This window comes from Giraffa tippelskirchi, chromosome X (genome assembly GCF_054371585.1).
Source record: "Giraffa tippelskirchi isolate mGirTip1 chromosome X, T2T-mGirTip1v1.2.pri, whole genome shotgun sequence".
Taxonomy (NCBI): Eukaryota; Metazoa; Chordata; class Mammalia; order Artiodactyla; family Giraffidae; genus Giraffa; species Giraffa tippelskirchi.
Window position 1 is genome coordinate 104,513,999 of NC_137289.1, and position 17,802 is coordinate 104,531,800.

Below are 17,802 nucleotides of genomic sequence, written 5' to 3' on the forward strand. Positions count from 1 at the left end.
AATATATATCTTAAGAAATGAAATAGCTATCTTGAAGAGATCTCTGTAGCCCATGTTTGTTACAGCATTATTCATAGTAACCAAGACACAGAGAATGAGATGATTGGATGGCATCACCAACTCAATGGACATGAGTTTGAGCAAGCTCCAGGAGATGGTGAAGGACAGGGAAGCATGACAGGATGCAGTCCATGGGGTTGCAAAGAGTCAGACACGACTGAGAGACTGGAAAACAAGATATAGAAACCACCTAAGTCTCTTTGACAGATGAATGGATAAAATAAATGCATACAAACACACACACAATGAAATGTTATTCAGTTATAAAGAAGGAAATCTTGTCTTTTCCACATCATGGACTAACCTGGAAGGTATTCTGCTAAAAGAAATATTGCAGAGAAAGAAAGACAAATACTTCATGATCTCACTTACATGGGGAATCTAATAAAACTGAATTCATAGAAACAGAGAAGAGATTGGTGTTTGCCAAATGCAAGGAATATTGGTTAGGGAAAATAGGTAAATGTGGTCAAAATGTAGAGACATTCAAGAGTTAACATGGAAAAAAAGATGTCCTTTTCATCATAGGGGACTGGAATGCAAAAAGTAGAAAGTCAAGAGATACCTGGAGTAACAAGCAACTTTGGCCTTGGAGTACAAAATGAAGCAGGACAAAGGCTAACAGAGTATCCCCAAGAGAATGCACTGGTCATAGCAAACACCCTCTTCCAACAACACAAGAGATGACTCTACACATGGACATCACCAGATGGTCAAATACTGAAATCAGATTGATTATACTCTTTGCAGCCAAAGATGGAGAAGCTCTGTACAGTCAGCAAAAACAAAACCAAGAGCTGACTGTGGCTCAGATCATGAAATGCTTATTGCAAAATTCAGACATAATTTCAAGAAAGTATAGAAAACCACTAGGCCATTCAGGTATGACCTAAATCAAATCCCTTATGATTATACAGTGGAAGTGACAAATAGGTTCAAGAGATATGATAGATAGATGTGATAGACAGAGTGCCTGAAGAACTATGGACAGAGATTTAAACATAGTAGAAGATGTGCTGATCAAAACCATCCCAAAGAAGAAGAAATGCAAAAAGGCAAAATGATTGTCTGAGGAGGCCTTACAAATAGCTAAGAAAAGAAGAGAAGCTAAAGGCAAAGGAGAAACAGACAGATATACCCATCTGAATGCAGAGTTCCAGAGAAGAACAAGGAGAGATAAGAAGCCTTCTGAAGTGAACAATGGAAAGAAATAGAGGAAAATGATAGAATGGGAAAGACTAGAGATCTCTTCAAGAAAATTAAAGCTTCCAAGGGAACATTTCATGCTTCATGGGCACAATAAAGGACAGGAACAGTATAGACCTAACAGAAGCAGAAGATATTAAGAAGAGGTGGCAAGAATACACAGGAGAACTATACAAAAAAAATCTTAATGATCCAGATAACCATGATGGTGTGATCATTCACCTAGAGCCAGACATCCTGGAGTGCTAAGTCAAGTGTGCCTTGAGAAGCATCACTACGAACAAAGCTAGTGGAGGTGATGGAATTCCAGCTGAGCTATTTCATATCCTAAAAGGTGATGCTTTTATAATGCTGCACCCAATATGCCAGCAAATTTGGAAAACTAGGAGTATCCAAAAGACTGGAAAAGGTCAGTTTTTATTCCAATCCCAAAGAAGGGCAATGCTGAAGAATGTTCAAGCTACCATACAATTGCACTCACTTCACACACTAGCAAGGTAATGCTAAAAATCCTTCAAGCTAGACTTCAACAGTATGTGATCTGAGAATTCCAGATTTACAAGCTAAATTTAGAAAAATCAGAGGAACCAGAGATCAAAGTGCCAACATCAGTTGGCTCATAGGAAAAGTAAGAGAATTCCAGAAAAAACATCTGCTTGTGCTAAAGTCTTTGATTGTGTGGACCACACAACCTATGGAAAATTCTTAAAGAGATAGGAATACCAAACCACCTTATCTGCCTTCTGAGAAACCTGTATGCAGGTCAAGAAGCAGCAGTTAGAACTGGACATGAAATGACAGACTGGTTCACAATAGAAAAGGAGAATATCAAGGTTGTATATTGTCACCTTGCTTATTTAACTTATATGCAGAGTACATCATGCAAAATGCTAACCTGGAATCAAGATTGCCAGGAGAAATATCAATAACCTCAAATATTCAGATGACACTGCTCTTATGGCAGAAAGTTAAGAGGAACTAAAGAGCCTCTTGATGAAGTTGAAAGAGGAGAGTGAAAAAGCTGACTTAAAGCTCAACATTCAGAAAACGAAGATCATGGCATCTGGTCACATCACTTCATGGTAAATAGATTTGGAAACAATGGAAACAGTGACAGAGTTTATTTTCTTGGGCTTCAAAATCACTGCAGATGATGACTGCAGCCATGAGCTTAAAAGATACTTGCTCTTTTGAAGAAAAGCTATAACAAACCTAGACAGTGTATCAAAAAGCAGAGGCCTACTGTGCTGACAGAGTATAGTCAAAGCTATGGTTTTTCCAGCAGTCATGTGTGGATGTGAGAGTTGATACATAAAGAAGGCTGAGCATTGAAGAATTTATGTTTTCTAACTGAGGTTTTGGAGAAGACTCTTGAGAGCCCCTTGGATTGCAAGGACATCATGCTAGTCAATCCTAAAGGAAATCAACCCTGAATACTCATTCGAAGGACTGATGCTGAAGCTGGAACTCCAATACTTTGGCCACCTGATGCAAAGAGCCAACTCATTGGAAAAAACCCTCTTGCTGGGAAAGATTGAAGACAAGAGGAGAAGGGGAAGACAGAGGACGTGATGATTGGGTGGTATCACTGACTCAATGGACATGAGTTTGAGTAAACTCTGCGAGATGGTGAAGGACAGAGAAGCTTGGCATGCTGTAGTCCATGGGGTCAAAAAGAGTCAGACATGGCTGAGCAATTGAACAACAACAGCAAGGGAAGTAATATACAGCATGCATACTATAGTTAGTGAAGCTATATTGCATATTTGAAATTTTCTAAGAGTATAGATCTTAAAAGTTCTCATCAGAAGATAAAAACTTTTGTAACTGTGATGTGATGGATGTTAAATAACCTTGATGTACTTATATTTTTCCAGTATATACATATATCAAATCATTATGTTGCATACCTTAATCTTATACAATGTAATATGTCTATTATGCCTCAATTGGGGAAAAATACAAAATGTGAACAGGCAAATAACAAGTGAGATGATTTAATCAGTCAAACCTCCCAACAAAGAAATGCCCGGTGACAGTTTATTTCACTGGTGATTTTCATGAAACCTTTCAATAAGAATTAATACCAGTTCTTCTCAAACTAATCCAAAAACTTGAAGTGAAACGAACACTCTCAAACTCATTTTATGAGGCCAGCATTACCCGAAAACCAAAGCTGGATAAAGATACTACTAGGTCATACAGGCCAATAACCTTGATGAGTATAGATGCAAATTTTCTCAACAAATACTAGCAAACCAAATTCAAAAACATGTAAATAGATCATGCGCCATCATCAAGTGGGATTCATGTCTAGGATGCAGACATTGTCTACATATGCAAATCAATAAACATATACCACATTTACAAAGAAAGATAAAAATCACATGATCACCTCAATTTTTTAATGACAAGTTCACTGCTAATAACATCATATTCAATGATAAGAGCTTGAAAGCATTTCCTCTAAGATCAGGGAAAAGAGAAGGACACCGACTCTCACCACTCCTATTCGGCATAGCTCTGAAAGCCCTAGCCAGAGTCGTCAGGAAAGAAAATGCAATTAAAGTCAGAAGTCAATTATCTCTGTTTGCAGATGACATGATTTCATACATAGAAAATTGTAGAGACTCTTGAGACATAAAAATATTAGAATAGTAAAGGAATTCAGTAGCATTTCAGTATACAAATTCAGTTGTACAAAAATCAGTTTTGTTTCAATAACAAACATCCAAAGAGAAATTAGCAAGATGACCCCCTTTGCAATAGAACAAAATAATAAAATACTTAGGAATAGATTTAACCAAGAAAGTTAAAAGATCTGCACATTTAAATCTATTAGATATTTATGAAAAAAATTGAAGACACGAATAAATGGAAAGATATCACATATTCATGGATTATAAGACAATATTGTGGAAATGACCTTACAACATAAAGCCATCTGTATATTCGGTGTAATCCCTATCTCAAATTCCATGGCATTTTTCATAAAAGGAGAAAAAAAGAGTCCTAAAATTGATATGGAACCAGAAAAGACACCAAGAAATTCTGAGAAAGAAGAACAAAATTGGGGGCAATCATATATCCCAATTTCAAACTATATTGCAAAACTATAGTAATCAAAAAAGTATGGTGCTTGCATTAAAAACCAACGTATAGATGAATGGAACAAAATTGAGGGCCCAATTATAAAACCACACTTATGTTCAACTCCTGTTTGTCAGGGGCCCAAGAATATTCAGAAAGGGAAAATTTGTTGCTTTTGTTTTAGTCGCTCATCATGTCCAACTCTTTGCAACCCCATGGACTGTAGCCCACAAGGCTCCTCTGTCCATAGGATTACCCAGGCAAGAATACTGGAGTGGGTTGCCATTTCCTTCTCCAAGGTATCTTCCCAACCCAGGGATCGAACCTGCATCTTCTGCATTGAAGGCAGACTCTTTACTACTGAGCCAGCGTGGAAACACAAGGGAAAACTACTCTTTTATTAATGGCATTGGGAAAATTAGATATTTACATGCAAAGGACTGTATCAACCCTCCCCCATACTACACCCATCACAAAAATTAACTCAAAGCAGCTTAATGACTTATGTGTAAGACCCACATATGCAAAAATCCTAGAAGAAAACATAGAGAAAATTCTCCATGACATTGGTCTTGCCAATGAGTTTTTTAAATATGACACCTAAAGCACAAGCCAGAGAAACAAAAATAAGCAAGTGGGACTTGAAATCTGCACAGCAAAAGACAAACTATCAACAAAATGAAAAGGCTCCCTATGGAATGGGAGAAATTATTTATAAACCGTATACCCAATAAGGACATATATATATACAAACCATGGTATACTATTCAGCCATAAAAAGAAAGAAATCCTATCATTTATGGAAATATGAATGGTCTTTAGGGAGTTATGCTGTGAGAAATAAGTCATAAAATGCAAATATTATCTGATGTCTCTTTTAAGTGCAAGCTGAAAAATGCAAAGTTATAGAAACAGAAAATAGATTTCTGGTTGCTAGGGTTTGGGGTTGGCTTTGGGGAAAGTGGGGAGATGTTGGTCAAAGGGTACAAACTTCTAGTTGTATGATGAAGTTCTGGGGATATAATATACAGTATGGTTAATATAGTTAACAATACTCTATTTTATACTTAAGAGGTGCTAAGAGAGTAATTCTTAAATGTTCTTACCACAAACAAAAGTAATTGTGTGAGGTGATGGATGTGTTAACTAACCTTATTGTGGTAATTATTTCACAGTATATACATGTAATGAATCATCACATTTAACATCTTACACTTACACAATATTATGTCAGTTACATCTCAATAAAGCTGGAAAACAATAATAAGAATAAAAAACAGCAAAATACTCACTTTTAGAAAAGAAGTGTTTCCTTCTCACTGACCTGCCAATGGCTTAATATGATATATGATGGCTTAATGTGACATTGCTTCCAGGGTAATGGGATCAAGTCATCAAACAAAGACAAACAGAGAAGCTGTAATGTTGAAATTTCAGACACTGACCAGCAAATGAAAAAGGTATTTGGGAGCAACAGAGAAATCATCCTTGCATTCTGAATCATATGCTTTGTGCTTCAGCCTATTCTGTTCTGAATATAGATAAGGATTAAAAGTGGGGCACTAGGTGATTTGAGAAGCCCCTTGCTACTTAATTTATACCATTTCCCTTTGATCTCCCATCTACTCTAGGTGTCAACTCTGCCCGCTCAGTTCCTCCTTCCTACCCACCACCACAGGACCCGTTAAACCAGGGCCAATACCTGGTCCCCGATGGCATCGCTCAGTCGCAGGTCTTTGAGTTCACCGAACCCAAGCGCAGCCAGTCACCATTCTGGCAAAACTTCAGCAGGTTAACCCCCTTCAAAAAATAATACCAACAGGGAGGCAGATAATTTTAAAATAAATAAAATTATATTTATAGATGGACCTTTTTTTGGAGAAGCACTGTTGAAATTTATATATATATATATACATATACACACACATGCATACACACACATACATAAAAACACACAAAGTCTTGAGTGTACACACCCACATACCCACACACCCAACTACACACACACACACACACACACACACACACACACTCACACTCACACACACTCACACTCACACACGCAGAAGGACCAAAAATGTTTTCTGTTGTTTTGGGCAAGTAAAATCTGTAGTTGGTAGGAAGAAGTACCGATGACTTCCAAACGTGATTCCTTAAAAAGTTTTCTGTTCTTATCCTGCCCCCCTCCCCTTTACTTTCAGAAACTTACATTTCTATTTGTTCCTTTTTTTGTTGAGATAATCTTTTTGCTCTCCTGTGAATGATTCATTGACTTGTCATTATTAACATAGATGTGTTGTATTGTTTTTACTTTCCTGATGATACTGATGCTGATGACTTTTGAATTTAATTTAATATGGTGGAGTTTGGGAGTTTTGAATTTCTTTTTTTTCCTTTTACTTCTTATTGGGTAAAGGAAGGATCCCCTTTCTCCTCTCCCTCGACTGATCATCTGCGAATGTTTCTGCAGCCCTGCAGTTGCCCCAAATAGCCTTTTTCCTGCATCTTCTGTCCTAGTCATACCAGTCTGGACATGCTCTGTTGTGCCCTGTGACATAACTGCTCAATATTTCTATTGCTTTCACTGTGTTTTAGGTGTTGTGGAGGGATTGAAACTAAACAGAAGTAAGAGAACGTCAGAGTAATGATACTAGAAGGGACTTTTGTTCAGAAAATGTTCTGCATTTGGGCTGTTTCTTCTTTTAGCACTGGGGGTTCCCATGTTGTAGCACTGCTTGGTCATGACAGTTTTGTATCTGGGGTTTAGTTTGGGTCAGTTATTCTCTTCTTCATGCCACTTTGGTTATGGGGTTTCTTCTAGGCTTCTTCCTCCCCTAACTTAAAAAGTCTGAACTAGAAGCAAAAAGGCTGAGACTCTGCCCCTTGAAGGAGGGATTCAACTGTCTCCAGTAACAGGTAGGTTTAGGGCATGGTCCCCCACTGCAGTCAGTTCAGCAGCCTGGTTATAACTGCTTCACATTTGCAGATTATTTAGGAAGCATTGCTCAGAGACTGTGAGAGGTCAGAACAGAGCTCACTTGACCAAGATCATCAGCTGTATTCAAATTATTGACCTAGACAGAATCCAGGGCTGAGAGTAATCTCTTATAGGAAAGAATAAAGATGGGCATGGAAAGAAACATCCTCAGCCCAAGATATGTACTTACAGTTCCTAATTTAGGTGTAACGTCCCCCATTGTTAGCAGATTGCATGGATAATCTTCCATGGCTCCTTCCATCCTCCTCCCTGTTTTCCTTCTTTCTCCTGCTCTCCCCTACACAGGAGGATTGCTGGTATGAGCATAATTAAAGCACTTCTGGAACTCAAAGAATGCCCTATTTCCAACATTCTCCCATCCCATCACATTTGAAGTAAGCAAGCGAGAAGCCCATGGGACATTTCCCAGTGGAGAAAGGATCTGAGGCAGAGTTGCTACCCTCAGGTTCATTTTTGGCAGGCTTTACACTTCCCACACAAAGAGACAGGCTCCCTATGTATACTCCCTATTCTTCCTCTCCACATGGCCTCTTGGGTAGATAGACCTTAATAGTAAGAAGAATGTAGTACAAAGGAGTAAAGATGGGCCCTACTATGGAGAGACATTCTAGTGAGGAGATTGTGAGTCTGTCCTGGACCCTGTGGGAGAAGACTTCATCATGAAAGGACCTCAGCTTAATGAGCAAGTAGCTGTGGCTGCATGGGACACTCAACATAGCTAGCTTGATTGCTGCTTTTATGCCTCCTGATCCAGACCAGGCCCTGTCCAGCCTGGGAATTTTTCCTCTTTGGGAATCAAATTACAAGCTGTTTAAGCTCACATTCCACCACACCCAAATGAGACTTGAGGAGTAAGCCAAGGATAAGCCTGAATTGAGCAGAGGGCTAGAGCTCGGGACTGGCCACCACTGCTCAGCACAAGACCCAACTACTTACGCCTCTTGGCAAGGAACCTGGTGCTGAGTGCCTAAGCTAAATTGACCTCCCTGTCAAACAGAATATCTGGCTGTGTAGGCCTCCCTTGAGTGTACATTGTTTTCCCGCTTTCCATTCCTTCCCATTAGGCCTGGCCTTGACATGTTTCTCCAGAGCTTGGGGGCACACCAAAAGGGGATGCTTGGACAGGTCCCTGGACCTACAGCTTCTCTTGGCCAAGCTCCCTCCCACACCCCCTTCCTGCTCCGCCGGACACAGTCCCAGGGGAGCAGGACACAGAGCTCCAGGATCAGGGATTCTCACCTCTTTTCCACCTACCTCTCATCCACCCAACTCACTGTCCTCATCAGATGCCAATACCTTGTGAAAACAATAAGAAATCAGTTTACCATTGGTCAGAAAATTCCCCTAGCCTATGACAGCAAGCAGACCAGTGATGGAAAGCCTCAAGGGGAGCCCCCATTACCTGAGTTCAGAATCCAAGCCTATTCTGTGTCCCCACAGCAGTGCTCTCCCGAAGGAATCTGTAAATCTCTGTTTCTGCATGGCCCAGAGATCCCCTTTCCTCACCTCAATGAGGCCTGGATTTGCTCTCCAAAAGGCTTGGAACCTGCCATAGAATGGCCTAATCCAGAAACTCAACTCCTCTTTCTCCCTCTCTCTCTCATTCCTTCTACATGTATGTCTCTAAAGGATGTGTAAGGACAGCAACAAGAGAGTTCTAACAATTCTAGTGTGAAACCAAATAGTGATCTTTTAGTGCTTTGGGGATGGGGTGGGCTGGGGTGGATGGATGGGCAACAGTGATTTTGATTACCCCTGCTGCTCTGCACTTGCCAGTTTATTATTTCATTTCTTCTATCTGATTGTTTGACCCTGTCAAACAAGTGTCAAAGTTGTGTGTTTAAAAAATGTTTAACAAAAATATGATGTTGTAATGACACAAAGCCTTATGAAAATATTTATGGAGTTCAATAAAAGAAGTAAAAGACACCTCTAGGCATAGCTCTCATGCTATTTTGTGTGTGTATGTTTTACCAATTGCTAAATAAAGGGAATTTGCCTGGTGGGGGCAGCTTATCCCAGCCTAGCCTGCCAGTCCTGTTGTTCTATTGCCAGGCATACCATGGGCTGTTTGTGGCCTTCCATGTCATTTCTTAAAGAGTGGGCCACAAGAACCAAGTTTGATTCTGTAACAGAGGCACTTCAAATGTCTTTATGGGTAGGACTGTCCTTCATATCACTTCACCCTTTGACAAGTCTTGAAGACCCATTCCTGACTTTGCTCCTTTTCCTTGCAGCTGCCAAGTCCAGTACTTGCCCTGTATACTCTCACATGATCTTAAAAGCTGCTTTTTGAACCTAACCAGAATCCATATCACTTAGGAATCCCCGCCTCCAGCTATTTTCTAATGTTTCCAGTCCTGTTTCCTCCGAAATAGACATATTTATCCATCCCCCAAACTGTTTATTTCATCATGGTGTCTCCTACACATACATGCTCCTTGCTGCCCACAGGCTCCTGTGTAGTATCTTATGTTATCCAGCAGAGAAACAATAGTTTGTATGTTCTGGTACTACTTAAACTGCTTTTCTCCAGAAGAAATAAACACTGACCCTAATAAAATGCTTATTCATCACTCATCTCCTAATCTGCTTCAAACTGATCTCAAAGTTGCTTACTCTTAGAGTGTTCCTGGGTGCCCCATGGATTGAGGGGAGTTGGAAGCAAGAATATGGAATGAGCTGATACTAGCATATGAATGATTATCATTCTATGTATTCTCCTCGAGAGCCCTGTTTCTTGAGTTTTCTAGTCTAGGCTTCCAACAGATGACTATGACCACAGGTCCTTTGTCTCTAGTACCAAGAGCAAATGGAAGGAGGCTCAAGGCCTCTGCTGTGGACTTTTGCTTATTTCAGTGTTTTAGTCACTGGGGCCACCACTCTGCTGCTTAGCCTTCTTAACCTTTGGACCCTTTGGAATTTCCCTATTTATGTTGACCTGCTTACCCCTGCCTCCCAGAGGCTTCTGTCCTGAATAAAATAGAATGTTGGTTAGGTAGACCTTGTTCACCCAGGCCTTTACCTATCAGGTCCAAGATAACAAAATGAGACCTCAGCATTCCCCCAAGTACAACCACCTGCCATGCAACAGTTAAACCTGGTGATAGGTATATTAGACCATCTGGGTTTGCCAACAGGGTTTGAGAGGAATTTTTGGAGGTAAAATTCATGTTCACTAGAAGCAGACTATTCTGGTTCCATCTCTCCTATTTCTTTCTTCTTTCTCCAGTAGGCCATGAGTGTTTTCTCATATAATTGGGGAAGAGTAAAAAGGAATGGTACATGGCCATAGAGTGGTCCTGTGTCCTTCAGAAGCCTGTATTACTTCTATTTAACTCACCAATAGGTCCTTCAAGGCAGCTTTTTAAGTGAGGCTTTGTCCACTTCCACAACAGCCATGTTGCCAACAAACTGAATTAGATTCAACTTGCATGTCCTAAATATATAATCTGGGCTAGGCTTGTGGTTGGTATACAAGAGATACCAAGATGACTAAAATAAAATCTCTGCCTACAGTCTCAGAGTTTAGTGAGAACATATAAGCATGGGCCATAATAAGGATGGATGAAGTCCTCAAGGCACTCAGAAAATGGAGTGGTTAATTCTAATTGAGGAAGATCTTTGTAATCAATCAGGATAAGTTTAGTGTGCTGCAATAAGAGATATTCTCCCAAATCTTTTTTATTTCCTTGTTGTTTATCCATTTTATTTTTTAATTTATTTATTTTAAATTGAATGATAATTGCTTTACAATATTGTGTTGTATTCATACATCAATATGAATCTTAATGGCTTAACATATAAGAGTTTATTTATTGCTCATACAAATCCTGCTCTGAGTCCAGGTGACTTCCCGGAGCAGCTATCACCCATGTGATAGTACACAATATGGGCTTCTTCTGCCTTGCTACACCTCCATCTCAAGATGTAGTTCTATAATCACCACAGCTGAAGAGAGAGCCCTAGATTGTTTCTCACTTACAGTTAAATTCTCTAGCCAGAACTGATCATATGGCCTCATCCAACTTCAAGGGAACAGAGAACTGTAAAAGTCCTACAAACTCAGAAGGGCAGGAGAACTAGATATGAATGAACATTAGACATCTCTACCAAAGAAGGAAATGTTTGAACTAAGTCTCAGAAGACAAGGAAAATTCTACCATATTGTGAATGTTAGAGCGACTGAGAAGTTAGGGGAAAGAGTTCACACAAGACAACCCTCCCTTCTGACACCAATTGAGAGTCTAGGGATCCCAAATAACACCCTTAGGTTTGATAATTCACTACAAGACTCACAGAAGTCATTGGTATACTTGTGGTAATGCCTTATGAAACCTAATGGATACAGATGAAAATCAGCCAAGGGAAGAAGCATAGGGCAGAATATAAGCAAGTACCAAACAGAGACCTTCAATTTTCCTATTCCTGTGAAGTGAAGGCAGTGTTACTTTCCAGAATGAATATGTGACAATATGCATATAGAGTTGCCAACCAGGAAAGCACACTCAAGTTTCTTAAGATTTTGTTGTAGCTTTATCACTGCCCTTGTGGCTGATCCCTGTCTACAGTCCCCTCAGAAGATGAACTGATACCAGGTAACTCAGAGCCCCCACCATAAATTACATTGTTGGTGTGGACAAAAACCCCATCCTAAATCACATTGTCGTCCAGACAGAAAATTAATAAGGAAACACAGGGTTTAAATAAAACTTTAGATCACATGAACTTAATTGATATTTATAGAACATTCCATCCCAAAGCAGCAGACTACGCATTCTTTTCAAGTGCACACAGAACATTCTCCAGTATTGACCACATGCAGAGCCATTAAGGTGAGTCTCAGTAAATTTAAGAAAATTAAAACCACATCAAGCATCTTTTCTTATCACAACACTATAAGATTAGAAAGAAACTACAATAAAATTATAAAAAAATACAATATGATACTAAACAGCTAAAAGATCACTGAAGAAATCAAAGAGGAAGTAAAAAAATACCTAGAGACAAATAAAAACAAAAGCACAACAGTCCAAAACCTATGGGAGGCAGCAAAAGCAGTTCTAAGAGAGAAATTTATAGCATACAATCTTCCTCATGAGATACAAAAAATCTCAAATAAAAGTCCTGACCTTACACCCAAAATATCTAGAGTAAGAACAAACAAAAACTAAAGTTATCAGAAGGAAATAAATAACATCAGAGAAGAAATAAATGAAATAGGAACAAAGAAAACAATTGTAAAAGTTAACAAAATTGAAAGCCAGTTCTTTGAAAAGATAAACAAAACCAATAAAACTTTAGCCACACTCATCAAGGAAAAAAGGGAGAGAACTCACATCAATAAAATTAGAAATGAAAAAAGAGAAGTTACAGTTTACTCCACAGAAATACAAAGGATCATTAGAGACTACTATGAGCAACTCTATGCCAACAAAATGGACAACTTGGAAAAATGGACATATTCTTAGAAAGGTGCACATCTCAAAACCGAGCCAGGAAGAAATAGAAATTATGAATAGACCAATCACAAACACTGAAATGAAACTGATTTAAAAACTCCCAGCAAACAAAAGTCCATGGCCTGATGGTTTCACAGGTGAATTATATCATACATTTAGAGAAGGGTTAACACCTATCTTCTGAAACTGTTCCAAAAGATTGCAGAGGAGGGAACACTTCCAAACTCATTATATGAGGCCACTATAACCCTGATACCAAAACCAGACAGAGATACCACAAAAAAAGAAAATTACAGGCCAATATCACTGATCAACATAGATGCGAAAATCCTCAACAAAATACAAGCAATTTGAATCCAACAATACATTACAAAAGACCATACACCATGATCACAGGATTCATCCCAGGTATGAAAGGATTTTTCAATATTTGCAAATCTATCAATGTGATACACAACATCAACAAACTGAAGAATAAAAAATATACATCTCAATAGATACATCAAAGGCTTTTGACAAAATTCAGAACACATTTGTGATAAAACCCTCCAGCAAATGGGCATAGAGGGAACACAACTCAATATAATAAAGGCCATATATGACAAACTAACAGCTAACATCATACTCAGTGGTGAAAGCTGAAAGCATTTCCTCTAAGATCAGGTAAAAGACAAGGATGTTGACTCTCAGAGAAGAAAAATAAGTAAAGGGAATCAAACTGGAAAAGAAGAAATTAAACTGTCACTATTCACAGATGACATGGTACTATACATAGAAGATCCTAAAGATGCTACCAGAAAATTTCTAGAATGCATCAGTGAATCTGATAAAGTTGCAGGTTTCAAAATTAATAAACGCAACAGAAATCTGTTGCATTTCTATACACCAACAAGGGAATTCCAGAAAAACATATACTTCTGCTTCATTGACTATGCTAAAGTCTTTGACTGTGTGGATCACAACAAACTGTGGAAAATTCTTAAATGGAAATACCAGACCAACTTACCTGCCTCCTGACAAACCTGTATGCAGGTCAAGAAGCAACAGTTAGAACCAGACATGGAACAACAAAATGGTTCCAATTTGGGAAAGGAGTATGTCAAGGCTGTATATTGTCACCCTGCTACTTTAGCTTATATGCAGAGTATATCATACAAAATGCCAAGCTGGATGAAATTCAAGCTGGAATCAAGACTGCTGGGAGAGATAACAATAACCTCAGATATACAGATGACACCACACTAATGGAAGAAAAATGAAGAACTAAAAAGCCTCTTGAAGAAGGTGAAAGAGGAGAGTGAAAAAGCTGGCATAAAACTCAACATTCAAAAAGCTAAGGTGATGGCATCGGGTCCCATCACTTCATGACAAATAGATCGGGAAACAATGGAAACAGTGACAACTTTATTTCTTGGGCTCCAAAATCACTGTGGATGGTGGCTGCAACAATGAAATTAAAAGACCCTCCTCCTTGGAAGAAAAACTATTACAAAGCTAGACAGTGTATTAAAAAGCAGAGACATTACTTTGCCGACAAAGTTACGTATCGTCAAAGCTTTGGTTTTTCCAGTAGTTATGTAGGAATGTGGGAGCTGGACAATAAAAAAAGGCTGATCACTGAAAACTTGATGCCTTTGAACTGTGGTGCTTAAGAAGACTCTTGAGAGTCCCTTGGACAGCAAGGAGATCAAACCAGTCAATCCTAAAGGAAATAAACCCTGAATGTTCGTTGGAAGGACTAACACTGAAGCTCCAATAGTTTGGCCACCTGATGCTGAGAGCCAACTCATTGGAAAAGACCCTGATACTGGGAAAGACTGAGGTCAGGAGGAGAATGAGGCAACAGTGGATGAGACAGTTCGATGACATCATCGACTAATGGACATGAGTTTGAGCAAACTCTGGGAGATAATAAAGGATGGAACCCTGGCACACTGCAGTCCATGGGGTCCAAAAGAGATGAACATGACTGAGCGACTGAACAACAAATGAAAAGATCAAAAAGAGAAACTCAAGAAACAATTCCTTTTACCATTACATCAAAAGGAATAAAATACCTAGGACTAAACATACCTAGGAAAGACTGAGGGCAGGAGTAGAATGGGCAACAGAGGATGAGACACATTGATGGCATCATCGACTAATGGACATGAGTTTGAGTAAACTCCGGGAGTTGGTGATGGACAGGGAGGTCTGGCGTGCTGCAGTCCATGGGGTTGCAAGGAGTCAGACGTGGCTGAGTGACTGACCTAAAACATACCTAAGGAGAAAAAAGACCTGTATTCCTCAAAACTATGAGAAACTGATGAAAGAAATCAAATATTTATGTTGATGTTTGGCAGATACCAACACAATTCTGTGACACAATCATCCTTCAATTGAAAAATAAATTTTAAAAAACCAAATAAGACCCAAACAGATGTTCATGTATTGGAAGAATCAATATTGTCAAAATTACTACACTACCCAAGGCAATCTTCAGATTCAACACAATCTTTATCAATTACCAATGGCATTTTTCAAAGACCTAGAACAAAAAAATCTTAAAATTTCTATACAGACAAAAAAGATCTGTAATAGTCAAAGCAATCATTAGAAAGAAAAATTAAGCTTGAGGAATCAGGTTCCCTGACTTCAAACTGTACTACAAAGCTACAGTCATCAAAGCAGTGTGGTACCAGCACAAAAATAGAAATATAGAGGAATGGAACATTATAGAAATCCTGGAAATTACCCCATGCACCTACTGTCCATTAATCTATGACTAAGGAGGAAAAGCTACACAATGTCAGATTGATAGTCTCTCAACAAATGATGCTGGGAATAATGGACAGCTAAATGTAGCAAAAATGAAATTAGATGAATCTTTAACAACATACACAAAAATAAGCTCAAAATGGATTAAAAACCTAAATGTGAGACTGGACATTGTAAAACTCCTAGAGGAAATCATAGGCAGAACACTCTCTAATAAATCACAGCAAATTTTTTTTGATGTATCTCCTAGAACAATGGAAACAGTAAATAATAAACAGATGGGAGCCTACTCAAACTCAAAAGCTTTTGCACAGCAAAGGAAACAATAAGCAAAACAAAATGACAACCCACAGATTGGGAGAAAATATTTGCAAATAATGTGACAGACAAGGGATTGTTCTCCTGCATTTATAAATAGCTAATGATGCTTAATGACATCAAAACAAACAGTCCAATCAAAAAAAAAAAAAATGGGCAAAAGACCAAAACAGACATTTCTCCAAAGTAAACATACAGATGTCCAAGAGACTCATGAAAAGATGTCCAGCATCACGAATTATTAGAGAAACGGAAATCAAAACTCCAATGACATATCTCCCCACACCAGCCAGAATGGCTGGAATTAAAAAGTCCACAAGCAATAAATGCTGGAGCAAGTGTGGAGAGAAGGGAACCCTTATGCACCATATGTGGGAATGTAAATTTGTACAGGCACTATGGAGAAGAGTATGGAGATTCCTTAAAAACCTAAAAATAGAGCTACCAAATGATTCTCCAATCCCCCTCCTGGGCATGCATCTGGAGAAAAATATGATCCAAAAGGATGCATGCACCTTCCCAACAGGAAGCTTCCACAAGCCTCCTATCTTCGTCCATCAGATGGGAGACAGAATGAAAACCACAATAACAGAAAACTAATGAAAGTGATCACACGGATAATAGCTTTGTCTAACTCAATGAAACTATGAGCTATGCCATGTAGTGCCACTCAAGTTGGACGGGTCATGGTGGAGAGTTCTGACAAAACGTGGTCCACTGGAGAAGGGAATGGCAAACCACTTCAGTATTCTTGCCTTGAGAATCCCATGAAGAGTATGAAAAAGCAAAAAGATATGACATTGAAAGATGAACTCCCCAGGTCAGTAGGTGCCCAGTATGCTACTGGAGAAGAGCAAAGAAATAGCTCCAGAAGGAATGAAAGGCTAAGGCAAAGTAGAAACAACACCCAGCTGTGGATGTGTCTGATGGTGAAAGTAAAGTCTGATGCTGTAAGAACAATACTGCAAAGGAATCAGGAATGTTATGCGCATGAATCAAGGTAAACTGGAGGTGGTCAAACAGGAGATGGCAAGAGTGAACATCAACATTTTAGGAATCAGTGAACTAAAATGGGCTGGAATGGGTGAATTTAATTCAGATGACCATTATATCTACTACTGTGGGTAAGAAACCCTGAGAAGAAATGGAGTAGCCCTCACAGTCAACAAGAGTCCAAAATGCTGTACTTGGATACAATCTCAAAAATGACAGAATGAACTTGTTTGTTTTGAAGGTGAACCACTCAATATCACAGTAATCCAAGTCTATGACCCAACCACTAACGCTGAAGAAGCTGAAGTTCAACAGTTCTATGAAGACCTACAAGATCTTCTGGAACTAACACACACACACAAAATGTCCTTTTCACCACAGGTGACTGGAATGCAAAACTAGGAAGTCAAGAGATACCTGGAGTAACAGGTGAATTTGACCTTAGAGTACAAAATGAAACAGGGCAAAGATGAACAGAGTTTTGCCAAGAGAACACACTGGTCATAGCAAGCATCTTGTTCCAACAACACAAGAAAAGAAGCTAAACATGGACATCACCAGATGGTCAATACCGAAATGAGATTGAAATGTCTTAGCTTTAGAAGCTGGACCTCCCTTGAGGTCGAGGCAAACGGGTGGAGGGGCCTGCATTTCTAAGAAGTAGAGAGGAGTCCGAAGGAACATATAAGGTCCTGAGGGCTTCTGAACCCCAACCATGTTAGCCAAGCATGACTTTGCCCAACATGCCCCTTGGAAGGAAAGAAGCGAGATCAAGCCCTGAACCTTTGGAGAGGGAGCACTGATTCCAAGACCCTAGACTACCAGAGAACTAACCCTAGGGAGTATCAAATAGTGAGAACTTCCACAAAAGAAACAGCTTGAATACAACACCCAGCATGATCCAACCACCAGTAGTAA

At 39.2% G+C, this 17,802-nt stretch overlaps 1 protein-coding gene across 6 annotated transcripts in view; it reads left to right on the forward strand.

Moving 5' to 3' along the window:
* Positions 1-17,802, forward strand: part of ARHGEF9 (Cdc42 guanine nucleotide exchange factor 9) — a 440,519-nt gene that overhangs the window by 341,584 nt on the left and 81,133 nt on the right. For 4 of the 6 annotated variants that reach the window (XM_081565579.1, XM_081565581.1, XM_081565582.1 and 1 more), the window contains one exon: positions 5,988-6,214. The exons of 1 other annotated variant lie outside the window; for it this stretch is intronic. In XM_081565579.1, the coding sequence (XP_081421705.1) occupies positions 5,988-6,169 (182 nt within the window). In that variant the 3' untranslated portion in view covers positions 6,170-6,214. Of the gene's footprint in view, positions 1-5,987; positions 6,215-17,802 lie in introns of those variants that run through there. One more of the 6 variants, XM_081565580.1, reaches the window with a different exon arrangement.